Source organism: Ixodes scapularis, unplaced genomic scaffold (genome assembly GCF_016920785.2).
Source record: "Ixodes scapularis isolate PalLabHiFi unplaced genomic scaffold, ASM1692078v2 PGA_scaffold3__209_contigs__length_174095766, whole genome shotgun sequence".
NCBI classification, from domain to species: Eukaryota; Metazoa; Arthropoda; class Arachnida; order Ixodida; family Ixodidae; genus Ixodes; species Ixodes scapularis.
Genome location: NW_024609868.1, coordinates 144,537,722 through 144,564,426, shown reverse-complemented (window position 1 = coordinate 144,564,426; position 26,705 = coordinate 144,537,722). Strand labels below are relative to the sequence as shown.

Here is a 26,705-nt window from a genome sequence, read left to right as displayed (position 1 = left end):
AGGGCACAACATTTTATACCTCAAATCTTAGGTACCATAAAGGAAAAAAAAAGAAAAGATTCAAGGTTGCAGCTTCTACATTTTAAGCACATGGATTGATAAAGGTCACAACGAAAACATCTGAGAATGGCCAATTTCAGGGCTGTGTGTTCTAATAAAAAAAATTGTATTTTAGAAGTTTAGTATAATACGGTATTCGATTTTGGTTTCAAGATTAATTGCACTACTGTAAACGACCCAATTTTCGCGAAGGCTTAGTTTTTGCGAGTTTATCGAAATTGCTCAAAATTGGTCATGCAATAAAGTAACCCCATGAATACGAATGCATTGAACATTACTCCTGACTGCAAAATTTTGTACCTGGAAAGTATTCTCAACACTAAAACTTCATAAAATGAATGAAATATTGAGCTCGCGCAAACAAAGTCGTTTATGCCATTCAAACCTTTCAAAGCGCTCGCAGAGTCACCATTGCGATAGACTTGCTTTGTTCAGTGTGCTTCTCCGCATGTGCCAGTGCACTGCAAAAATTAGTTCTGGATGAAATCCCAAGAATAGGGGGACATACACACTTTTCGATAAAATAGAATCTAAAAATGTACAGGCCGAATGGCTTCCCAGGAGACTTCTCGGGTCCGGATGCACTGTTACTCGGCAACAAAGCAGGCTCTCTTGAAATGACAAGAAAAAACCCAGCGCCCTGAAAGCTGTTCGAACCAGCACTCGGGAGAGTTGAAAAGCCTGTCAAACGCTCGCTATCGGGGCAGGCCGCTTACTTACGGTGGCCTCAAACCTGTCTGCTCGATGCATCATCCAGTCACCCATAATAGAGGTCAGTGGGCGGACGTCACTTTTACTCTTGTGATGCAGGTCCCTGCAGGTTCCCAAAGGTTGCAATCTGCTAGCCCAACTGAGTCAGGCCTGCAGCCCTGCGGGGAATGTCAATTACACTTTTTTAGATGTAGACACCCACATTTTGCATGTACCTGAAAGAAGCTCTAACACAGAGCAAACAAAATGATTGGCCTTTTTTTAATGCCACTTTTTCTTTTGCTGAGAACACACATACAAGTCATACGCTATTACACATTCAGTGGTGCGGCTTAATTTATGATAAGCACTTTTTTTATATAACTTCGAGTTTTTAGAGATAAGATTCAATACAATGGCTCGGACATAAATGGTTGCTATCAACTATCCTATGTATTTACACATTATCTGATATAAAAGCACTAGAGCAGGGTAGGGGTGTACTGCATCAATTGTAAATTTCTAACCAATTAAAAGTTGGTATTTATTTAATTTATTAGTATTGGCTATCTTTGACAAAGAATAACTGGGCGAGTTGGTACGTTGGTAGTCTTTCAACTCCATCGAATATTCAGGTCCTTTTAACATTTTTTCATGATTTTGCTTTTTCTAACTGCTCTGCCTTTTGTAGCGGCTTTCGCCGCCACTAAAAAAAGTGACATCCAAACTCACTTTATTCACAACACACAACCACAAACTTGGAAAGCGTGCCGCTTCGGCATACGCAAAGAGATCGTCCGTCTCTACGGCACAGGCATCAGCACGGGCAAGAAATCATACTGCTCGCTCTTGTAACGTTTTTCTCGCTCCCGCTTTATGAAACAAATCGTTGGCGAGAGACTGTTGGGACCACACGTCAGAACTAGCATGACCTGGGATTGCTTGAACTGCCGTTAGACTGTACTTGAACGCTCCGCAAAAACGTCGTTGGGCGACCGTCGTAGGGACGGCGCCCAGGACAGGCCCTCGACTGGCCCTCGGAACCGCCGCACGCGAATCTTTCTCACTCTGCGGAGAGAGCCATAAATTTTGAAAATACGCTCTTCTCAAATAACGAAATAAAACCGGGTAGAGCATAGTGAGAGTCAAGTATAGCTTAGCAAGCACACGGTACAAGACAAAGTTTGAAACAGCGGCGCACTTCGCAGAAACAAAGAAACTTCCTCACGTTCGCTTGCACCAGTCGGCCATGACTGTCCGCCACTTGCGACGCTGCGTCTTACAGCTCTCAGTAATCGCTTGCTATTATTGAACACGGTATTCGTAAGTAAGCTATCTAAAATATCCGCTAAAACGGCTAAAACTTAAAAAGGAAGCGATGCTCGAACCCCCCGGAACTCCAACGGCGGCCGAACGGAAGCTGATTGCAATAGCGATGGTTTTGCGCAGTTTCCAAAACTCTCTTATTTTTGTTCTTTGTTTTTTTTTAAGAGAAAACTAAGCAAATCAGCATATTAATAATAATAATAATGTCACTTTATTATATTCTCAAAAATGTAACAAAACGTTTAGTCTATCTTAGGTTTTATCTAAACTTTTGGTTTTCTTTTTCAGTGTAAAACCGAAACTATTTCAAGCAATTTTTCCCTTGTCACCAAGGCTTTTTTGATTCATCAGCGCATGCTTACACCGCTGGGATTTCGGCTTTTCTGGAAGGATCGGCTCTCGCGGCACATAAATAATGAGGGCAACCTCGTGTTTTGAAACAATGAGTGTGCCCGTCTTTTTTGACGAGGGAAAGAAACGTCAAATTTACGTCGATTTTTACGGTGTGGAACTCTCGATCGACGGTGTTGTTCGTTGTTGCAATTCTCAATCTCTTTTCACGTGAATCGAGATTTCTTAGAGTTTTCAAAGATAAATCTACACCATGAAACACTTTCGGTGAAAGCTTCAGGTTGTTACATGAAGGCGCCGATTGCTCCAGCCAATTTCAGAGCGAGCTTCCATTCATAACACCATTTCGCTTACGAGGTTCAGAAGTTGATTTGCGTTGCATGAGACTATGCAAGGTGGAGCATCTTATGTCCTCATTATTAGCCGTGGTTTCTTTTGCCTCCTGTCCTTTTTATTGCTGTGGATGCAGATATCTGAAACAGCGTATAGTGCGCTGAGACCTGCATTACAAAAACACCGAATTATCCTGCAAACGTAATTTGTTTACTAGCCTATGAGGCAGCACGCAAGTGGCGGTGCACTTTGAAAACAAAGTCATGTGCATGCTTTTTCATCAGCAGCATTAAACACTTGGTGCGATTGCCCTCGATCGCCTAGCTTCCGAATAGTGTTAACAGTATTTTTACAGTAAACTTTTATTCTTCAATATATGTAACAAATACAGCTCAGGGAAAATAAAAGCTATCTTTGCAATAAAAGTAGACTTTTCAATTGCTAAATTTATAGAAATGACTAGCTAAAATAATTATTGACAGGTTAGATAACGCTACTTTCCGTGGCGTACAATGCAGCTAATTTTTCTATTTGTGCTTTTTTTTTAGGCGTAAGTCCATGTTGCATTTGCGACGTAAGTAGGCTATGACAGTGCCGGTCGTTTCCCCGGGGAACTTTTGGACCACGTGGTCTGCAGTGAAATGAAGCATCCCTTTGTCACATTATGTCAGCTATACCCGGTGAAATTTTTAATCAACTGGTTTCAGGAAAATTGGGGGCTCACTGTCATGTTGATGCACTCTTCATGTGTGTCGTGCGACTCGGCTGTCATGTTGATGCACTCTTCATGTGTGTCGTGCGACTCGGCGGACATTACATGGGTGAATAACCGTGGCAACATTTCTTTAAGTAATTAAAATCCGTAAATTTACTTTTTTTATTCTTTCTGTTTTAGAGGCAGTCGTTATTAGAGCCTAACACAATCAAAACTATTCACGAAACAGCAAGGGGCTTTCAGATATTTATTTATCAAGTTTCGCACTTTTTCCCTCGATTCAAGAACCACGCGCGGCAGGGGCGGGCAAAGTGGAGAGTTACTTAGAGGTTTTGACATGGCATATGGGTGGTGGCATGTTTGTTTGTGTTAGCGAGAACTTCTCATACTGGAATTCTATGCATCATTTAATTTTCTAGTGAAGTTACAGCCCTCATAATGTGCTGTCGTATTTAGCATGAACGAAGTTGCACACTTTTGACAGCGTGCCTTTGGTGGATGCTCCAGCATCATACTTCCAACGGTTCGACTGAAGTGAATGCTTAAGAATAGCATCCTGCGCTCTGTCCAGCGCGCTGTTTTTAATCAGGCGACGAAAGGCAGTGTTTTAGCTATGAAGAACCCAAAACTCGTCACCTTTTCGCAAATTGTTTCAGTTGGGCTATAGTTGATTCATAGCCCCTTTAAAATTGAAAATTCAACATGGTCAATTACACTGTCAATTAAAAAAGCTAATTAGACAACGTACTGTGACGTTTATTTACTCATCTAATGTCTGCCGAGCCCCACAAATATTCTGTGAAGACGGCATCGGCCTATCTATCGCGTTTTTAGTGTGTTGATGTTAAAAAACGAACTATATATATATATATATATATATATATATATATATATATATATATATATATATATATATATATATATATATATGCCGGGTGTTCATTTTTAGTTCGAACATATTTATTTAAGAAAAGCCGTGAAAGTTACATTTATGCTGCTTGTGGAGGTGAGTTATACGGCCAGGGGGACATATTATAGGGGGCTAATCGTAACGATCAGTTGGCTAATTAATTAAAATTCGTTAATTAACTTTTTAATTAATAAAAATAGACATATGGTTTCAATTAGAAACTTGCTCAGCGTCATCGAAAACCACTAAATCAGTCATTTTCAGAAAGACTTTGAGCGCGTAAGAAGCGTAGTATTGTACTAAAGTTACGACTCGTGGAGCAGGTACAAGGCTGGGGCTAGATAAGAGACGGAAAAATCGCGCGGGGCGCCTTACCGCAACCGCTAGCTTTGTACCTGCTCCACGAGTGGTAACTTTAGTACACTACTACGTTTGTCATGCGCTCAAAGTCTTTCTGAAAATGACTGATTTAGTGCTTTTTTGACGACGCTGAGCAAGTTTCTAATTGGAACCATATGTCTATTTTCATCATTTAAAAAGTTAATTATCGAATTTTAGTTAATTAGCCAACTGATCGTTACGATTAGCCCCCTATAATATGTCCCTCTGGCCGTATAACTCACCTCCATAAGTAGCATAAATGTAACTTTCACGGCTTTTCTTAAATAAATCTGTTCGAATTAAAAATGAACACCCGCGGTATATGTACCCATTATTATAATTTGAGTACACCCACTACAAGCACTGAAAGTAGACCTTTAGTATAGTTAAGTGCACTTTCTGTATACTGATTTTGAGCTACTTTTTACCGCGGGCACTATGATTCTATTACATGTACTAGTTTTGTACGGACGAGTATACCTTCAGTCCACCGTCATTTTTACTGGAAGTATACTTTAAGTACACTAAAAGTATACAATCAGTACAAACAATGCACCGAAAATATACTTTTAGTATACTTCAGTACACTTCGAGTGTACTGATTTTGAACGACTTTTCGCTAAGGGTGGCGCCAGCAAGTTGAGTTATTGTGGTGATTAAGAGCGAAGTTTCTACACTAAGCGGCGAAATACGCCGGACACAAGCACACTCGCTTAAAAGCCACAAGTGCGGACAGAAGCCGAAGACAGGGGTGTTCCGGAGCCCCAAACTGAAACCCAATCCGTTTGTTAACTACCGGTGTCCTACTCTTTTCCACCGAGCCCCGCGGTTGCTCGAAGCCCCCCGCGCTTGAGAGAACAAGACGACTCCCCGTTCACGCTCTCACCCCCTGCAGCGGGTATGCGAGTAAACGCCCAACAATGTGGACCCAAACAAAGGCAGATAAAAAAACGATGCCGACGCAACTGTAAAAAGATAGGCTTTTCTAAAAGAAATCTTACTTATTTCTAACAAAATCCTTCGTTACTTAACATCCCGGCTTCCGGCAGATGCCTCGATGTCACCAGAACTCCTCAGCAGCCTTTTCATACGGATCAATGTCGGCTGCGCCAGTGGGGTTCTTTTCTTTCCGATTTTATGGTTTGATGGTTTGATAGCCAGGTCCCTGCACCGGAAGCCGTGACCGCAAGCCGCCGCCACGCGGGGAGATGGGCCGCGGCGTCCCGGGGTCTGTGTTGAGCCTGTCCATTTGAGTCCAGACGTTAACTCTGCTTCCTGAGTGAACAGTACTCATAAACTGATAAAAATAATTATCTCGTCGAACTTAGATGTAGCTAAGTGCATGCACAAGTTTTGCGCCTAAAGAAGCCTTATTGTAAAACCACGGAGGGCGTTTGCGCCCATTCGTGTTTGTTGTGTTTCTCCTCATCTCAATGTAAACTCATCCTTTTCCTTTCAATTTTCGGTCACGCGTTTGTTCTGTAGAACTTCGCAGCGCAGCACGTCTATCAATGTTCAACCAACTAGCCCAAACCCAAGTCCAAGCTTTACTAGTATTAATTCTTAGTGGCATTCTCTCCTTCTCACGTTACTTAAAACACGGTGACACTTGCGAGGATACATCAGCAATACAACATCGCATTTCGTGGTAAACAACTTGTTCTATGGTGTTTCTCGGAATAAATTTAGGAACATTCTTCTAGAAATTATCAGTCCTAGCGTGATTCTCTATTTCTTTTTTTTTCTTTTTGCACAACGTCGTTATTTGTGCGTTTGATTGTGAACAAGTTTTGATCTGTCTTAGTAGCCATGTCGCCTCATGCGTTGCTTTGACTCTTTTTTAGGCTCTTCAAACTGTAAGGTTTCTACAATTTCACGCTTTCAGGCTTCATTTTTAGAATGACATCATCCACCTTAGACGTATTCACTGAAAATGCACCTTTCCGTAACAAGGTGCCATGTGTAATAGGAAGTATGCAATGTTTTTTTAACCATTTCAATCCTTCCTTTCTCGTGCTACATTGCACGTTTCTGTAAGCAATGTTTCATTATCAAATTTATTACATTTGTGCCCCACTAGGAAGTCGCATGTGGTTGTCATGGGGCACAGAAAAGAAATATTATTATTTTTATACAATTTTATAGTGCAAGTAACTCGGCGATAAAGTAATTATTTGCACATAATTTAAATCTGTGCCAACTGTAAGTGAGCCAGGAATAACCGATAGATGGCGCAGGTGAAGTTGCTGTAATATAACTGTTTACACTTGAAAAGTTCGCCAATATTCTGAAGATGCCGACAGTGTGGCAGCAAGGAAAATCTACTTCGTCAACCATCTTGTTTTTTTTCTAGGAGCACAAAAACCATTGCAAAAAAGGTGACAAGCTATTTTGTGTTATTGCGAAGTCCAGCTTGCTCTAGCGCATCGCAAGCTCACCTCAATGGGCTAACTCCCTCAGTGAAAACGACCTTTAACTGTCAAACAAAACAGGACAAATAAGTAGTTTAACAGACTGAGTGGATATGGCATCAGCTCCTTTTACTTGCTCTAAAAGTTTAGTGAATAATGACAAGCGACAAACTTAAATTGAGACCTTGGATTCACATACCGCTCATGGACCGTGACAAATGTTAATCGCAAAAGAAGAATGAAACCAAAATACGCAACCACGTAATTCATCCCAACAGCGTCGCCCTTGGTCACAAAATATTTCATGTTTTACTTTGTCCTTCACTGGCTAAGTTCCATTTCTATAAGTGTAATACAAGTATCCAGACTTCAAAGCCCCGCTTTGCAAATATTTCTACAATCAGTATTACTTCTTCCTACAGTGCTTGATGCGTCAGGGATGTACCCGAATGGTCTGTTGCAAGCCACGACGGCCGATCCGGGAGCATTCGACGAGTGCATCGAGACCGTCTTCCGGGACCAGTACGGCATTGAGAAAGTGCGCGGCCAGTACTGCAATTTCCACGTAAGGATGGGGGACGACAGGTCAATCATCGAAGAGATAATGCCCGCCGCTCTGCTTTCCCACTGGAGGGTGAGTTCTCTTCATCAGACGTTGACAGATGATGTCAGTCATGTAGACCAGCCATAACCTATAGACTTTAATGGAGGCATCTTAAACTACAGATAGGTGTGTCCCAAATTGTTTTCCTTGAAACTAGAATTATTACTACTACAAAGAATAATAAAATAATTAATGACACCGAGTGCCAGATTATCTTCCCCTCGTCATTGATAACATCATTGTGTCCCTTCCACGTAGTAAAGATGGGTTTGTTTTCACGCTGTTGTTGTTTGGGCCCCACGCGACTGTTCTTGCGGTGCCGCGATAAGCGGTGAGGTCTTTTTCGGCGATCGCGTTCGGAGAAGTGCGGGCGAGGCTTCGTGAGCCTACTGTGCAAAACTGTTTACTTACACCATATCTACACGAAAACGTAATACACACAATGTACATGACCTTTTAAGGCTCGTTCACATTCTTGGGACTGAGCAAGACCGAGAGAGACCAGACCAATTTTTAAGCCTTTTGCGATACCTTAGGACCAGCTCCGCTCTAGCGCATCCGGTCCTAAGAAGTCTCTCTCGGTCGTACTTGGTTGGAAGAGTCTGAACGGGCCTTAACGTTCAAAAGCAGGGGATTTCTCGTCCGACGCGTTACAAGGTCAAGATCATCGGTCCAAAAATCGCACCCTCTCTCCCGAGCGCGTGCTTTTGAGGACTCCGACCTCCTTACCATCGGACAAGGGTTCAACCAATTGTTTTAAACCTGAACGAAGGCACGTGACGCTCACGGACCAATGGTTGGCACTGCCTTTCGTCACCCTTGCAACGGAACCCGGCTGACAGCACCGACAAGAACCGTAGTGTCCGCTGCACAGTCGGTAGCTGCCACCAAGGTGCCTCGTCCGAAACCTAATCGGCGCCGGAAGGGGCTCAGGACGTACCGACCACCCCAACTAAGAGCAAAACATATATGAAAGATACGCGGCCGGGAGCAGAGTCCTCTGAGGAAGACCCTCTCGTTTGACAAACAAAACAAACGAACGGAAAAGCGTCATGTGCGCGGCTAAACAAGACTACCGTCGCCCTGCGAGAAACCAGCCATCTTTCCCAGAACCCTTACACGCGTATTATCTGTTGTACCAAATGACTATTGTCAGGTGATGGTTTTCTTATCTTCGGTGCCTTCCGTTACTTGCCTACAGCGTAGTGCATATTTTGTTTCGCCAGCCCGACTGAACTCGTTTGTGAATCCAACTACATCGTTACTAATTTATTACATCACTTTGATTCATCGAATCTATGCACGATGACGTCTAGCACAATTTACTTGCCTAGCACCTTATGTGATTAGTAGTCCTTGAACTGGCTCGATAACTCCTCTGCCCCTTGTGCAAGCTCGCGATTTCTACCTCCGGGATCGGCCCACTTCTTAAAGAAAGACGTACGCCCGGACGGGGGTTCGAACTCAGGACCGCTTGCTTACGAGGCAGACGTCTCAATCACTACGCTACACTCCAACGCTGCATGTAGCCGCTCAACATCTATACAGGAGAGCGCGCTGCGGTCAAACGCGTATATAATCGCGTTAAGCTTTGCCTGCATTGGCTCAAAGTTTATTGACGAGAGGGCGCTGCAGTCAAATGCTCAACTGCGTATATAACCACGTTCCATACCACACATTTTCTTTCTGACATGGACCGTGCACTTAAGCGGTGGAGATGCGTTCCCACGGCTTCTAGCGGATCCAAGCTGATCCGCTAGAAGAACCACTGGCTCTGCATTTCCCCGATCATAAAGGAGTAATAATGAAGTCGAAACGGAACCCAGAACTCAGCACTACATATGAGCAATAAAAAAAATCAGCACCATCAGCACTACCTATGAACAATAAAATCAATATCATCAGCACCACCAGAGCTTCGCCCCAATCAACATCATTCACCACGTGGAGATGCGGCCCATTTTTTTTTCTTCGTTAAAGATGCAACTTTACACTTAGAAGAAGAGAACAGTGAAAAGTACAGACTTTAGAGTAAGGTAAAATGTTCTGCCGAGAATGGACGCTTTTTGAGTTAGACACATGCAGCTTGCTTTCGTCATAATTGTTCGAACCGCATATTTTAAGCGCTATTCTAATCGATCATTGCGAAAATGGAATACATGAGTTACGAGTACAAGTTTTAAGTTTAGAAATATATATTTTGGCACTGGAGTAAGCTGACTGTAAAAAAAAAAAAAAAATGAAAGACGTTTGCAACTTCCTGTAATACGGAATTAGAGCGCAGCTCTTGAGGAGGCGGAGGGGAGGGTACGGAGGGGAGGGTATGCCCCTCCTCCTCATCCGAACCCTCCCCTCTTCCTCCTCTCCTTTTCCCGTGCTCGTCCCCTCCTCCCTTGCTCCTTTTCCACCCCTCCTTTCTTGACGACATTATGGGATGTCTCCCTTTATGGAGCGCGCGGCACACCCGTGGAACCACCCGTGACCCTCCTGACGTCACTCATAACGTCACGTGTGACATCATGATGGGAAAAATCCCTTAATGCAATGCGCGGCTCACGATTGAGACCCGCGCGTTGCATTAGGAACGTTTACCAGAATGCAGCGCGCGGGACCCTCGTGACGTCACTCGTGGCCCTCGTGACGTCACGTGTGACGTCAATATGGCAAACGTCCCATAATGCAACGCGCGGGATCCTTTCGACGTCACTCGTGACCAGGGTGTAAGATAGACAGGTGGGGAAACGAGAGCCAAATGAGCGACCGGATTGTGTCCCCCTCGGGTTTCTCTTTTTATGTGGCGCCACCTATGTGGAGCACCGCGAACTCTCACTCCGGGTGGGCGACCGGTGGCGACCGGCTAAACTGACGGAGATGATTTCTCGTGGATTTTCAATGAAGGAATGTCGTGCTCTCGGTTTATTTTGCACACTTTCCCATAAAGTTCCATGCAAATCCGATTCCGATTTTTTTTTCCTCTCGCCGCAGCGCCATCTGTCGCAAATCGGGGGAACCCGCAAGCAGACGAGTACACAATCCGGTCACGGCGCTGCGGTAGGGTTCTATGGGCCGTTTCCCCACCTGTCTATCTTACACCCTGCTCGTGACCCTCGGGACGTCACTCCAAATGTCACGTGTGACGTCATTGTGGGAATCGTCCCACAATGCACCACGCGGTTACGCCGAAACGTCCCATAAAACAACGCGCTGGTCATGAATGGTGCCCGCGCGTTGCATTATCGAACGTTTCGGCCTAACCGCGCGGTGCATTACGGGACGTTTCGGCGTAACCGCGCGGTGCATTATGGGAAACGTCACATTATGCAACACGCGCGTCTCGAGTGAGACCCGCACATTGCATTATGGGACGTTTCCCATAATGCACTTCGTGGTCATGCCACTCAAGCCGTAAACGGGCGCCTAAGAGCTGCGCTCTAAACATATTAGAATATATTAGTTAATATATTGACATATTAAATCTTGAATCTGTAGAAACATATTTAAACCGACCTTATTTAGATTAATCTTGTTTCAAAATCCATGAACATCTGAAAATACGTACCGTTTTCTCCGGAGCGTGAGCCGGCCGTTCTAACCCTCTAGTTGTTGGTTTTCAATGCTGCTCCTATGCACACTCCACTGTTTACTCTAGAGTCTAAACCGCGTTAGTAATGTTTCTGCGTGACCATTTGCGCAGATGCAATACTTCACAAGCTACCTGACGGACCCTCGGCTACCCGGATTACGGCTTGGGATTTGCATGATCAGCGACTGTACCCAAGACGATCTTCAATCCATCGTAGACAGCCGTGAGTATCTTCTGTGGTAGTAGCAATTTAAAACACTCTAAGCAAAATTATGCTTTAAATATTGATATTTAAAGCACATTTTACATAAACTTACACCCAGTTATCTTTGCAACTGGGCTAAAAACAATGTGACCTTGTATAACAATGTGCTAGGAATGTTTATTATATCTTTTATTCACACTTTAATATTAACAGGTGTTTATTGCATTTTGCAAACCTTATATTTCTCAATATATAACATCCTAACCGATCAACCAAACATTCTTTAGAAGTTTAGCCATACCTTTCCAATGCTGGAAGGTATAAATTGCAATCGCAGTTTATATGCCGTCAAAGATAACGAGATTCAGCATATTGGTCCAAATAGCTGTGTCAAAATGCCACAATATTTTGTTTTATTAATGCAACAGCACTTACTATCCCGTGGAGCGGAGCCGGCTGCGTCTGTAACCGACAAAAAAATGCGAAATTCCAATTCTCCCCCTGACTGTACGGAACGGCTCCTAGATGACCATTGGCGGCCGCTTCATGGGAGCGCGGGCTCGGCCGCCGCTCTCGTGTGACGCGTTGCCCTAATGACGCATTCACACTGGAAGCGGATCCGCGTTCGTGAAGCGGTCGCGGATGCGGTTCGCGAGCGACCCCGTTCAGACACATCGGAGGCGGTTGGCGGTTTCTCGGCGATCACGGGGGGTGATCTTTTGAGACTTGCGTATGGCAACCCGGTTTCACAATCCAAAATCCACTTTATTTCAAGATCCAAAGCCAAACTTTTGCTATTTTGGCACTCGGAATAATTTTCTCCGGGATGTTCGCACGCAGCGAAAAAAAGAAGCATGGACCTGCCAAACTCGCCTGTGATTCTCTCGACTTCGGCCACAAGCAAAACCCAGCTAGGCGCGCCTTGCTGACTCAGAACGGGATGCCGCTGACCTTTTCTTCGAAGGGGATTCTTCCCGCATGAATAGCTGACCTTGTTTTCGGGATAGAGGGCCAGTTTTCCCCCCTCGGTGTTGTTCGCTCTTATCATTTTCGAAGTTGTGAGCGGTAGGGTGGACCGTGGTGCGGGGGAATGTGTTCGGTGCTAGCCGGTCATGGCTTCGTTGGTGGCGGACTCTCCCCTCGTCACTCGCTCGTCGATCGAATCTAGTGTTTGTTTGACATTAAGCTCAAATAAACGCCGTATGGATTACCTTTGCATTGTCTGGTACGTACACTTTATTCCTTGAGTAGGTTTCCTTTACTTATTTTATTAGTAGTAAACGTTACAGGTCGAGCTAGCGCAGGTACCCTGCCCCTTCCGCGGTAGTGCGTTGGCTACGCAATCAAGCTCACGACGTCTCTATCGGCCTTTGTGGTGGTCATGCACGGTGTCGAAAGCTTTCAATAGTTCACGCGACTATCTTAGTGAGTAGAAAAGCTGACATTTTGGTCGATCAGGGGCGGGTTCCGACGTTCTACAGGCATAGACTAACAAGGCAGCGAGTTTGGGCTGTGGCACCCAGAGTAATAAACAAACCCTTACCCGAACCAAATCACCGGTGCGAAGCTCGTTGAAATTACGAGTCAATTCTTTTCGCGGCGGATTCAAGTGACGGATGTGAGCATCACGTTTCTCCGTTGATTTGTCGAAAGCTAAGGCTGCAGCACTGGGACTACAGCGTCTTGGACGCCTCACCAGCGACAGGCGCCATCTTGCTTCGAAAGTCACTGACGTCACGTCAGCGTCGCGTTGTGATTGGTTGCCGCTTTGCGGTTCGTGAAAGCGGTTGGGAGAAATCGGTCCCGAAGCGGTTGGCAAAAACGCGCTCCAACCGCTCGATCCTAGCCGCGTTTCGGTAGAGAACGGGCGGATCCGCTTCGCGTTTGCGGATCCGCTTCCAGTGTGAGCGCGCCATAAGTGAGGGGGCGGAGGGGGGAGGGGGGGAGGGGGGGCAGGCGGTCACTTCACGAGAGCGCGCGCCTCCAGGACCCCCTAACTGAAGACAGTGGAATATCTCCAGTTAGGGGGTCCTGAGCAGAGAACAGCATTCAATACGCTTTTAGCGAGTCCCGTGTACTTGGTGAATATTTGGGGTAAAAAACACACTATTTGCACAAATTACCATACATTTACACGTTCAGTAACCGATAATTCGTTCAAAAATCATGCGAGGTTGTAAATAACGTGTTTTGCTTCGCTTATACACGCACAACCGTGTAGCCGACCTCGAAAACACGCATCACCCGGTGACGACCGCAGCATTGCCGGCTACCGAAGCACCGGAATGCTTGGGGACACACCTGAAAAGGACCGTGGAGACAAATTTCGCGGAAAAAAACATGTCACGGAGACAGATATGCAACAAAAACAATTACGCCATGTCGCGGGACGGGTCGAACCCCGTGTTTGCCGTGCTTGCTGCCATTGATTGTGGTCGATGGCAATGTGGCTTCCCTCATGTCGCCCCTGTTTTTATTTATTTTAGGGGTCTTGATAATTGTTTTTTACAGACCACAACGAAAGTTAGGGGTCTAATTATTCTTTCTAAACTGTTACAATGGATATAAAAAGCGTGCCCTCGATCTGAATACGTGACATTGCAGTTGGTTTCGTTTTGGCTTCAACCCTTCAATTGCAAGCGAAGATGCCGCCGCTTCCCATGCACCCTCCTCAGAATTCACGGCGCTCCGTGGTGGCCAGTGTTGCTGCATCTTTAGGTCATCTTTAAGTTAGAGCTGGCAGAAAAAAATTGGCCACGGCGAAACGCCGATGTACGCTGAAAGCTAGAGCCGGTTTGCTTTCGTTGTTTTTTTATTTGGTCGGAGAAAATCTAGCAACAACCCACGTTTAACATGGCGCAGCAGCTGGGGACAGGCGGGACAGGGGAAAATGGGGATTATCTCCCGCGTGGCTTCTGCCCAAAGCCTCAACCCTGTGTCCCAGTGCGTCCGGTGCTAGGGAAACGCCGACAAGGTTTTACCAGAGGACAATTGGCGACTCTTTCGCCGGGGGGAAGAGGTACGGGGGTGATGTTTTTAGTTTTTTTTTTTTTTTTTGCCCGATCCCCCGAAGGTCGTCCTGTTGATATCCCACACTACCTGGTGATAGTTAGGGGTAAAAAATTGGTCTTAAAAATGCGGGAGTAATCACGTTTTTGTCTTTTTAGACTTAGGCTAGGTGGCACAAGCTACCGCCAGTTACGAAGGGTATAGCCATTAACATCCATTCATAAATCCATCCAGCCGGTATTGTTTTGGTTGGACGGGAAGGGCGGAAAATATTTGGGGGTATTACGTGCCCAACCAACGACAGGCATCTGGCACGCCCCAGTGGAGGACTGAGGATTAATTTGTACCACCTAGAGATCTTTTGACGTGCAACCGAAAGCTCGTTTACACGGCGCCTCCTCCACAATAAGCCTCAGTCAGAATGCGGGCACCTCGGCCGGGATTCGAACCCGCCACATGGGGATCCGTAGGCCAGCGCTCTCGCCTCGGAGCAACCGAGACGGCTGGGAAGGGGGGAAGCTGCTCGGTTTGCGAGCACATGTAGCGAAGACGTGACCGGAGAAGTGCCTGTGTGATGTTCCCGGAATAACGGAAAGTATCATTCGTATACGCCGTGTGTGCTTGAAAAGCGAAGGGAGTCACAGGGTCCACGAGTGCGCAACCACAAGCCAAGGTTCACGACAGCCGTGCATTGACTTCGGCGATCTCGTTCTGTTCGGTGCAACGCGGCGATGCGACAAAGAGCTGAAACGTTCGTCGTGTATGGTGCGGTGATTAGAGGTAGAGAGCCTCACTAACACGGAGTGCGAATTGCTTGTTCTGGTGTTGAAGTTCTACGGGTTCAGTCCCGTCGTCGTCAGCTAATCCGGTCCAGCTGCTCCGGGAGGACGCAACGAGCGTCTTTAAAAGTAAATCTTCCTTCGTTTCGTTTCAAAATGTGGAAGCATCCCGACATATACCGCGAGTAAAAAGCTGCGGGCGTTTTCAACAAAAGTACGTCGCTTAAATTGAACAATGAACTCCGGATTGTTGTCCTACAGATTTGCTGTTTTTATGTTTCGTGTTGTTGGACTGCGTTTGCACAGCGACGTGTTTGCACAGCGACGCACACAGCTCGAGTAGGTGATTCAGTCCTGCAAACGACCGGTTAACAGAATTTCGAGGAAACTTAAGTTACCACCGATATTTTCCTTTAAATCTCGTGCGAGTTCGTTGCGCTCATCATGCGGTGTGAATAAATTCGGGCAAGATTTCCTACCTGCCTACAGATGCATGAACTAAGACCATTTTTTTACGTAGGGAACACTGAACTTTTTCTTTATTTTGGAAAGACGCGTTGCTGGATTTATTACTGTACACTTACTTGAGAGTTGAGAAAGTGGGGAGAGCGAGCAAGCTTTCCCAACTTTGTCCCTTTCCTCTTGAGCACTGCCCCTAGTTTCAGCTTCAGAAGTTATTGCTACTAGCAGTTGCAAACTGCTCTAAAGCAGGTAAAAAACATTACGTAATGACGGTGCGGACTCCGTGTTTTGCGTTTTTCGCAAGGTGACTGGGTAAATGATTTTGCGAGGTATGCGGAATATGCAAACGGTTATGTTATGCCCGTCGTTTGCGTCTCTCCAGCAAAACGAATAAGATGACCTACAAAGGCGCAATCACAAGCCAAGATTTACGATAACTGCGTTTGCTTCGGTGGTCCGTGTAATTATATTTTACCCTGCTCTCTGTAACACCGTGTCATGACGAAGAGCTGGAACGGTCACGGTTTGTGATGGCTTACCGGTTGACAGAAACGCGCATTGCCCGCATCGGCACCGAGTGCACTTGGGCTGTTCATGCTCAAGCCTTTCATTCGCGGCTTCTCGTCAGCTGATCCCGCTGGTCAATGATGAGGAAGCGGCGAGAGTGACCTCTGAGGTAAATGTAAATCCTTGTTCATACAGTTATCCATTCTCAAAGTGTGGAAGATGTCAAACGTGTACTGAGGGCGGGAAATACGAGCGTTTTGCCTTGCTTTTATAACCGAAACAAGAGCAGCGAGATAACTGCCTTGCGTAGTCCAGAATTACAAAGCAATAAGTTTCAACAGGTCGAGTACGTCATCGGGGATGCAGACGAGACGGCGCACACCGTTTAAACGCTTGCAGTATTCACGAGCGGCACCAGAAAAACGACGTCACCGGAGAAGGAGTGCGCGATTCACCGTAATGCAGCGCCACGGGCTCGTGAATCTTCGAAATTTGAAGTGATAACAATGTTAAAAAAAAAAAACGCATTAGCGCCACACCAGTGATCAGGAATAACACCGGTCACGAACTCCCTAGCCCCACAGCTCCACTTAACACCGACAGGACATACGACAACAAACTGCATAAAAACGACCCAAAAAATGAAGGCGTCTGCTCCCGTACTGCAACTACACTCTAAGAAAAAGTGAGCACCCCCACTAGTAATCATGCGTTTTGACGGCTGTAACTACCCCACAGGCTTACTTAACTACCCACTGGGCTCGAGCCATTGAGCGTTACCACACTGTTGGCAAGTGACAAGCATGGGGTAGTCACGTCTTATAAACTCTTGAATTGAACATTCAAGTACATGCAGCCGTTCAATAGTAAACGTCACTTCAAAAATCTCATAAAGTACTTGAAACTTGTTTTCTTTGTGCGTTGGTTACCATTTATTCAAATTTGAACAGGTGGAAACAGGCGTGTGGCTCAGTTCGCCTAAACTGGCGGAAAATAAACATGCCAAAGAGTACAGGCAACCTTTGTAGGCACCTACTAAAACCTGAGGCAGATAAAAAGTATCGCGGTTGTCCGTTTTGGTTCCGTCGCGGGTTTTACCATGTACAGCTAGTAAACAGTTGGCAGCTGGCGTCGTGCTCGACGAATTTAACCAAATCTCTAGAAAAGCACAGGAAGCTACGCACAGGCGTGAAATGACTGGAATGTTCGCCGGACCAAATACTCTTGTCATCTTTTATAGTGCGGTTCAGTAAAGAGCGTGATCTCATTAAAGGTGTGATCGGTCAGTTCTGCGTGCAGATCAGTTGCAAATGGCGTCCTCGGTTCCGCCGAACTTGCACGCCTGTCATACCCAATTTTTTTGTTTTCAAGTGCAGTGAAATGTTAAGCATTGAACACCACAACTGAGGCCGGACAGGACGAACGTACACAGATATCTGAGATCATGCCTGTGTATTTGAGTATTTCTCTGTCTTGGGATATATGATTCGCCTTCAATGGCTCATTTGACACATTTCATCGAGCATACTCGATAAAAAATGCTTCAAACAAGTGTGTGTCATCCAAGGTGGAGTACTTTGAAGGGGGCTAGGATTTCAGGCCTTTCGGCACGCGTTCCTTTTACCTATATAAAGGATTCCAAGTAAATCTCCAAAAATAAGGTGTTGGCAAACATACACGTGGTATTCGGTTTAGATTTTTATTTTTTAAAAAAAACTACTGCTGGAGAAGCCAGCAGGTGCAGCGCAGAGAACTATATTCTCGGCGTTCTTTGATGCTTGAGGCCGGTTCAGACACTTGAGTTTGTATGCGTTTGACAGCGTTGCGTCGAGAACCGAAAGCGAGTCACCGGCACATCTGTGCTTCGTGTGAAGCGTGGAATCCAATTCAGGGAATCGTCTTGGCACGCGATATAAGCAGCAGGGATGTCCTGGTTTCTCGCTGCCGCAACGCAGTCAAACGCAACTGTCTGAACCAGGCTTAGATAATTTAGTATACGTATTTCGCGTTCGCTGTAGGTGAAGGCACGGGCCCGAAAACGGCAATTCTGCAATGTCCTCTTGGCGCGAGCGCGAGCGCATAGAACGCATGTTTGAAAGACACGCTCTTGAGCAGAAACAATTGTAGCGAAAAGAAGAAAACTGAAACAACGCTTCGGGGAGGACCGGCGGACGGGCTTCGCTAGAATCACCTGCGCGCTCTCAGTGTACTCAACCTTTACTCAACCGCCGCTGAAGTCATTCGGATATGTAAAAACAGAAAATAAAATGCATCATCGTGTTCAGAAAGTTATGATAGCTGAAATTGGTTTCGATAATTAATACAATTAATTAAACAGGCTTTTGTATACTTGAAGTGTAGGCAAGCGAGAAAACGAAACTGATCAAAACGTGGCGTGTAGTGACTATTCAACTTGATTTATAAGGTGCAGTTCACTTTTGCAATGGATTACATAAGAGATACGAGTGCTTTCCAAAGGGCAGTAGAGGAAAATAATATATACGGATAAATCTTGCACAGTCTTTTCGTTTTTATGCAAAATATGACAGTGGTCACCATCCTAATCGGTCACAGAAAATACAGCAGTATATTGTCACGAATGAACAAAAGAAGAAACAAAGAATAACCGAGGAAACTGAAACGTTTAATGGGGCGAACTTGTGCCCAAGAAATAGAAGGAAACAGAAGATAACAGCAGAGCGTCGCGGGCGTCGATGTCGGCGAAACCGCAGGATCGAGCGCTGGGGAGATACTGACTCGACAAGGTCGCGAGCGGCGTCTTATCTAGAGTTAGTCACTATCTCGAAGATTCGGCGGAGAAGGTTCGAGCGTAGCGCGCTCGGGGCGGGAATGAACACGCACTTTCTAGAACAACATAAGCAGGGATAAACGATAGAAGTTATGTCCGGAGCAAGAATAAACGAGAAAGTTCTAGAAGTCCGTGACCCTGTGCGCGGCATTATCCCCCCCCTTTAAAAGCGCATCGTCCCGATGCAGCCCAAAACGAAAAACAAAAATAAATTCAAAACAAAACGACAGCAGAATCGCGAGCCACAGTTAGTTCACAGTTCACTCGTCGACAAGAGTAGAAAGTTCTATCGTTCGTAATACGGCTTCAGCCGGACGACGTACACCACTTCGGGTCGCGGCTGACGTCTTGCAGATGGGCGCGTTCCGTCGGGAAGGACTTCTTAGTTCAGATCGCCGAGCCGTCGGATGATCTTGTAGGGCCCGAAATAGCGTTTCAGAAGCTTCTCGCTGAGACCGCGGCGCCGTATTGGTGTCCAAACCCACACCCGGTCCCCGGGTTGAAAATGGACGTGCCGGCGACGAAGGTTGTAGCGGCCAGTGTCGACACGTTGCTGGGCTTGAATGCGGTGTCTGGCGAGCTGGCGGACTTCTGCCCGTTGGGCAACCACCTGGGCGTCGTCGCTTGCATCGAGAGCCGGTTCGTGGGGTAACATCGCGTCTAGCATTGTCGTTACTTTGCAGCCATGAACCAGTTGAGAAGGTGTTACCCCGGTGGTCTCTTGCACGGCCGTGTTGTAGGCGAATGTGACGTACAGCAACACCTCGTCCCACGTCTTGTGCTCCACGACGACGTACATGGAAATCGTGTCGGCGATGGTCTTGTTGAGTCTCTCCGTCAGCCCGTTGGTCTACGGGTGGCACGCCGTTGTGCGCCGATGGCTGGTGTGGCTGAGACGAAGGATTTCTTGCGTCAGCTGGGCGATGAACGATGAACCCCGGTCTGAGATCAGAACTTCGGGAGCGCTGTGCCGGAGGACGATGGACTCGATAAAAAACTTCGCGACTTCTACAGCAGTCCCTGCAGGAAGGGCTTTCGTTTCGGCGTACCGTGTGAGATAGTCTGTGGCGACGATAATCCATATGTTTCCTTGCGTCGATGGTGGGAAAGGACCAAGTAGATCCATTCCGATCTGCTGGAACGGTGCGGTCGGGGGAGCAATCGGCTGCAGGAGACCTGCCGGCTTTATCGGCGGTTTCTTGCGTCGCTGGCACTCGTGGCACGACCGTGTGTAGAAGTGAACGGTCTTCGGCAGCTTGGGCCAGTAATACTTTTCACGAATTCGGGCCAGCGCACGGCTGTAACCAAGGTGTCCGGACGTCGGGTCGTCGTGGCAGGCTTGAAAGATCTCCTCTCTGAGGTCGGTAGGGATTACCAGCAGCCATGGTGTGTTGTTGTCTCCGAAGTTCTCCTTGTAAAGTACACCTTGTCGGAGGACGAAAGACGGCAGGGCTCTCGTGAAGACACGGGGGACAGTACCCCCTCGTCCTTCGAGGTGCTCGATTAGCGCGCGCAACTCAGGATCGTCTCTTTGACGTCGTGCCATGTCGTCGGAGTTCACTGCACCTAGGAAGCACTCGTCATCATCGTCATCGCTGCTGCCGGAAGGTGTCTCGACGGGGGCCCTGGACAGGCAGTCGGCGTCGCTATGCTTGCGGCCTGACCTGTAGACCACCGTCATGTTGAACTCCTGCAGTCGGAGACTCCATCGAGCGAGGCGTCCTGACGGGTCCTTGAGGTTTGCAAGCCAGCAGAGCGAGTGGTGGTCCGTGACTACACGGAACGGGCTCCCGTACAAGTACGGACGAAACTTCGTGATTGCCCAGACAACCGCGAGGCATTTTTTCTCAGTCGTGGAGTAATTTTTCTCCGCCTTGGACAGTGTCCGACTTGCGTAGGCGATAACTCGCTCGGTGCCTTCTTGCACTTGAACCAGTATCGCGCCAAGTCCAGTGTTACTTGCGTCTGTGTGAATTTCGGTTTCCGCATCTTGATCGAAATGTCCTAGAACAGAAGGAGTCTGCAGTCGTCGCTTCAGCTCTTCGAATGCCTGCTGCTGCTCCTCGGCCCATTCGAACTTCTCGGCGTCCTTTGTGAGGTTTGTGAGCGGTGCGGAAATCCTTGCGAAATCTCGAACCAAGCGTCGATAGTAGGCACATAATCCGAGAAACCTTCGCACGGCCTTCTTGTCTGCCGGCGCTGGAAATGCTGTGACGGCGCGAGTCTTCTCTGGGTCGGGGCGAACACCTTCGTTACTGACCACGTGACCTAGGAACTTCAGCTCGTCATAGGCGAACCGACACTTTGACGGCTTCAGGGTGAGTCCGGCGGTCCGTATGGCTTGGAGAACAGCTCGTAGTCGTCGCAGGTGCTCGTCGAAGTCGCTGGAAAACACTACGACGTCGTCGAGGTAGACGAGACAGCTCTGCCACTTCAGTCCTGCCAGTACGGTGTCCATGACACGGTGGAAAGTTGCTGGCGCCGTACACAGTCCGAAGGGCATCACCTTGAACTCGTACAGCCCATCCGGCGTGACGAAAGCTGTCTTCTCTCGGTCCCGTTCGTCGACTTCGATCTGCCAGTAGCCGCTCTTCAGGTCCATCGATGAAAAGTATCGGGAGTAGCGCAGCCGGTCTGACGTGTCGTCGATGCGGGGGAGTGAATAGACGTCTTTCTTCGTCACCGCGTTGAGCTGCCGGTAGTCCACGCAGAACCTAAGCGTTCCGTCCTTCTTCTTAACCAGTACGACTGGAGAGGCCCAGGGACTGCTTGAAGGTTGGATTATGTCGTCGTTCAGCATCTCTTGAACTTGCTCCTGGATCACCTCCCTTTCTTTAGCGGAGACTCTGTACGGTGACCGATGCACAGGCCGCGCGTCGTCCTCGGTAACGATGCGGTGCTTCGCAACGGTGGTTTGGCACACCTTTGACGACGTGGCAAAGCAGTCGCGGTATTTGGTGAGGAGGTCACTGAGCTGTTGTCGTTTCGGGCCCAGAAGCTTAGGGTCAATGTCGAGCTGTGCTGGCGACGTACTGTGTTGCTGAGGTGGCGCGGATTCGTCAGTAATGGCGGCGATAGCGGCGGAGTTTCGGAGTTCCTCGACCTGGCTCACGGCTGCACCTTTTGTGAGGTGTTGCGCTTCATTTCGAAGTTCGTCACGAGGACCACAGTGCGGCCATCCTGAAGTTCGGCAACTCCTCTTGCGACGCCTATTCCTCTTCCAAGAAGCAACTGTAGGCTTCCTTCGAACAGAACTTCGCCGCAGAAGGCTTCGGTGATCCCGACGGGTAGGAAAACACTCGACCGCGGTGGTAAGTTCACGTGGCTTGCGAGGACTCGGACCGCAGACGACGTCGCTATGGGTTCCTCCGGTGAAACAGGTTTTCGTAGCGTCAACCGGTTTGCTCCGAGGTCCATGACGGCGCCATACTCGCAGAGGAAGTCCATTCCGAGGATAACGTCGCTAGAACAGTCTTGCAGAACGACGAACTTCACAGGGCACGTCTCACCGTGGATCTCGACGCGAGCAGTGCATCGCCCGACTGGTGTGATGAGGTGCCCACCGGCGGTTCGTATTTGAGGGCCTTCCCACGGCGTTGTCACTTTTCGCAGGCGGCGAGAGAGCCTCCCACTCAAGACTGAATAGTCTGCTCCGGTGTCCACGAGTGCCCATGCGTCGTGGCCGTCGATAATGATGTTTAGGTTGTTGGACACCGATGCAGGGACGTCGTTGTGATGCGTAGCGTCGAGAGAGTGGGAGCGCTCCGGCGTTCTTGGAGGCTCTTTACTTCGGTCGTCTTCGGCAACGCCACCTCCAGGCGCTGCCGCACTTAGTTTTCCCGACGAGATAGGGGGGACAGGCTGTCACGGCGCGACCGACGGAAAGGCGACGCGGAACGTCGGGGGGATGGAGAACGGGAACCTCGTGGTGCTGTGGGCGCTGGTGACGGAGGGCGACGGAGGTATTCCTCGATTTCCCTTGGTCGTTCTCCAAGACAAGTTCGACGGTCGTTTGGAGCGAATCCTCGCAGGCCGAGCTGGCGGTAGGAGCACCTTCGGTAAACGTGGTCAGCCTCCCCGCAGTGGAAGCACACCGGGCGTCCGTCATCCGTGCGCCACACGTCGGTCTTTCGAAGTCCACGCTGCTCTTGGCGCGGCGCGTACTGCGGCGAAAAGACTTCTCGCCGGGGTGCAGCTGGGTACTGCCGAGCAATAGGAGGCTGTGGACGACGGAAAACGGCGGCATAGGTCACAGCTGGTGGCTCCGGTGTGGCGTCGGCGAGAACGTCTGGCTGGAGCGCTTGCTGGACCTCTTCTCGAACAATCTCGGCGATCGAGAGTGAAGCTGGACGTTCGGCGGCAGGTATCAGCTTCTTCAGTTCTTCACGGACGATGTCCCGGACTATTTCTCGGATCCCCGGAATATTGGGGCCGAGGTCGCAGCTTGACGGCTTGGGTGCAACGACGGCAGGAGCTCGATGGAAGTGAGCGGCTCGTGCTTGCAGGGCCCGTTCAATGTTGGTTGCCTCTGTTACAAACGTTTCGACGGTGGTCGGCGGGTTGCGGACGAGGCCTCCGAAGATGTCATCTCGTACGCCTCGCATCAGAATCCGCAACTTCTTTTCGCCGGTGGCTTGAGGGTCGGCGGGAGTGACCAGGCGCAGAACATCCTCGACGAAACTGGTGATGGTCTCGTTTGCGCCCTGGGTACTGATTCGAAGAAGGTCCTCGGCCCTCTCCCGTCGATACTGGTTAGCGAAAGTTCGCCTCAGCTCATTCTTGCAGGCGGTCCACGAGATCAACGAAGTCTCCCGATTCTCGAACCAGTGCCTGGCCGTTCCTTCGAGCGCGAAGTAAAGGTTCTGCAGGCGCTGGTCGTCCGTCCATCGGTTGTGCTGGGCCACCCGCTCGTACTGTTGAAGCCAGTCCTCGACGTCTTCGTGGGCGTCCCCGTGGAATGGCGTCGGAGTCCGGGGTGCGACGGGCATGTAGATGAAGGCAGGGGTGCTATGTTGCGCTTTTTGCACTCCCAGGAGACTTGGAAGAGGGAAGTGACGTCAACGACACAGCAAATGCAGATTGGATGTTGACAGAAGAAAACGAAATCAACACCGAATCTGCGTTTGCTGTATCGTTGACGTCACTTCCCTCTCCCTAGTCTCCTGGGAGTGCAAAAAGCGCAACATAGCCCCCCAGGAGCGGCCGGGGTCTGCGACTGGTCGGCCATCGTCGTCTTCGTCGGCTTGGGCTTGTCCAGTAGCGAACCGTATTCAGGATCCTCTCCCTTGATGCGCCGGCTGGTCCGAGTTTCGGGTTCCGCGGGGAGTGATCTCCTCACTGGGCTTGGAACCGGACTTGCACTGCGGGCTCTTGGAGGGGAACGCTGCACGGGCATGCAGTACCCCGCACCTCCACCAAAATGTCACGAAGGAACAAAAGAGGAAACAAAGAATTACCGAGGAAACTGAAACGTTTAAGGCCACGGTCACACTGAATGTGGCAGTTTAGGTACTTTTTGGCAGGTCATTACTCATCTCCTTATAAATACTGTTTTGTGGGATTGATGTCATTCGAAAGGTAATGCAATCCTCTTTCATTTGATATTATGTATGTGTTGGATTTTACTGTTCATGCGCGTTTGTAGCGTTGGCAATATGATGGCGCGGACCCTCACTTGCTCCGCTAGTTCATGTTTTATGAACGATCCATTAAAAAGAGCACGGTTCCATTATAGCAGTTTTGTTAAGATGATGTCGGAGCAAAATGTAACGATACACTTTTTTGGTATTTGCACTACTTTGTTTTTTTCATCCCTCCAAATATTGCCCTAAAATTGACACATTTCAGCACAAATATGTTTTTATTGACAAGCGCTAGGGCAATGAAATTAGCTACAGATGTAGTGCTTATAATTAGTAATATTCAGAAAAAAATTTAATGTTGTGTAAAAATATTTTGTTTAGATATTTTAAATCAAACATAGCACTTTTTTTGTGCTTGGAGTCATCGTACTTCAAATGCCGCTGAGGAAATATTTAAACTATGATAAAATATTTTATAACATTTAGAGCTACAATGGTTGCCCAAGAGGTGGACGATGGCTTTTTTTCATTTTCAAAGTCATAACGCTCCAGGAGCCCTTCAAACTTACCTGTTTTTGACGCATATCTTTTTGGACATAAAACAGATTTATTGGCATCTAATAACATTTATTGTTTAGAATAAACATACATTACGATGTATTAAATTTTCACAATGATCTTGCTTTGGTTTCATAATAGGTGTAGAGCTTAGCTAATTTTAAAAACAATTAAAAACTGTTTGGGTGTTTTGTTGCGCTACTTGGCGGATGGCAGACAAAGTGCTGATTTCTAGTGTTCGAAAAATTTCCGAGGGCGGCGTTGGCGTCTGTAGCATCATCAATCGCCGTGTCTTTTTACCTTCACATTTAAAAAATATATTGGAAGATTTACTATCGATATATGAATGGTTTAAGTACTGGGTCAGGTTAATAAATCTAAGACAAATAATTACACACGCGTAGCGTGATATAATATGTTAATTATTCGATATGATTGAAATCAATAAACAATAAAGACGAAGAGGAAAATAATACACCCGAGTTCACTTCATGCCTATACTTCGTTTCAGCTTCGGTCCAGACGCAGCCAAAGCTACAAGCGCGAGCTCCGGGCTTTCAGCATCCCTGCCAAGCACGCGCGCTCGTGCAGCGCAAGCACTGTTCTGGGCCACATGCTCGCGCTTGTAGCATCGGCTGCGTCTGGACCGAAGCTGAAACGATGTATAGAGTCACTGAATGAGCTTTAAGGTATCGGCACTCCGTTCCCCAAAATTGTTTTGGGCGCCGCCATTTTGGGTCCTGTTCAGTGCAAACCCAACTGCCGATCGTCATGATCCAAAAGCACGACTTCCTCAGCATTAGATACGGTGCTAGGAAGCTGATGCAATATTGCAATGTTCTGTCGCGGGTAGTTTAAACATTTGTGGGGGACGGAAAAGCGTTTCCTGTGATTTTAAATAAAGCTCCAGGTAACTGGCAACCATGATTTTAAGCCACAATATGGCCAAGTGTCGTTACTCTGAACCGTAGCTAATTTATTGGCACAAGCGGGAACAATGAAGAAGAGGCAGGTGTCAAAAGGTAGTGGCTTGCGGAATCCACGGGGCTTACGCCTTGGCCCCTCCAGGTATTAGAAGCCTCTTGAACAAGAGCATGAATACTGTCATTAAATAAGCTACGCGTCAGAGTAGCGACACTTGGCCATATATTGTGGCTTAAAATCATGGTTGCCAGTTATTTGAAGCTTTATCTGAAATCACAAGAAACGCTTTTCCGTCTTCCACTTTAAACAGTGTGCGACAAAGCGAAGCAACATTACATGAGCTTCCTAACACCGAATCTAATGCTGAGGATGTCGCACTTTTGAATCATGACGATCGGCTGTTGCGCCTGCTGTGCACAAGAGGAGGAAGCGGCCAGGTAGGAGAAACGCGGGTTTTATGTGCGACCGTTCTAACCGTCTCAAAAGAGAGAACGCGCGAGCTTGCG

At 47.6% G+C, this 26,705-nt stretch overlaps 1 protein-coding gene across 1 annotated transcript in view; it reads left to right on the top strand.

Annotated features, from left to right (window-relative positions):
• Positions 1-26,705, top strand: part of LOC8026703 (nose resistant to fluoxetine protein 6) — a 94,974-nt gene that overhangs the window by 7,924 nt on the left and 60,345 nt on the right. The window contains exons 2-3 of the mRNA XM_029985489.3: positions 7,600-7,811; positions 11,476-11,587. Of these exons, the coding sequence (XP_029841349.3) occupies positions 7,600-7,811; positions 11,476-11,587 (324 nt within the window). The remainder of the gene's footprint in view (positions 1-7,599; positions 7,812-11,475; positions 11,588-26,705) is intronic.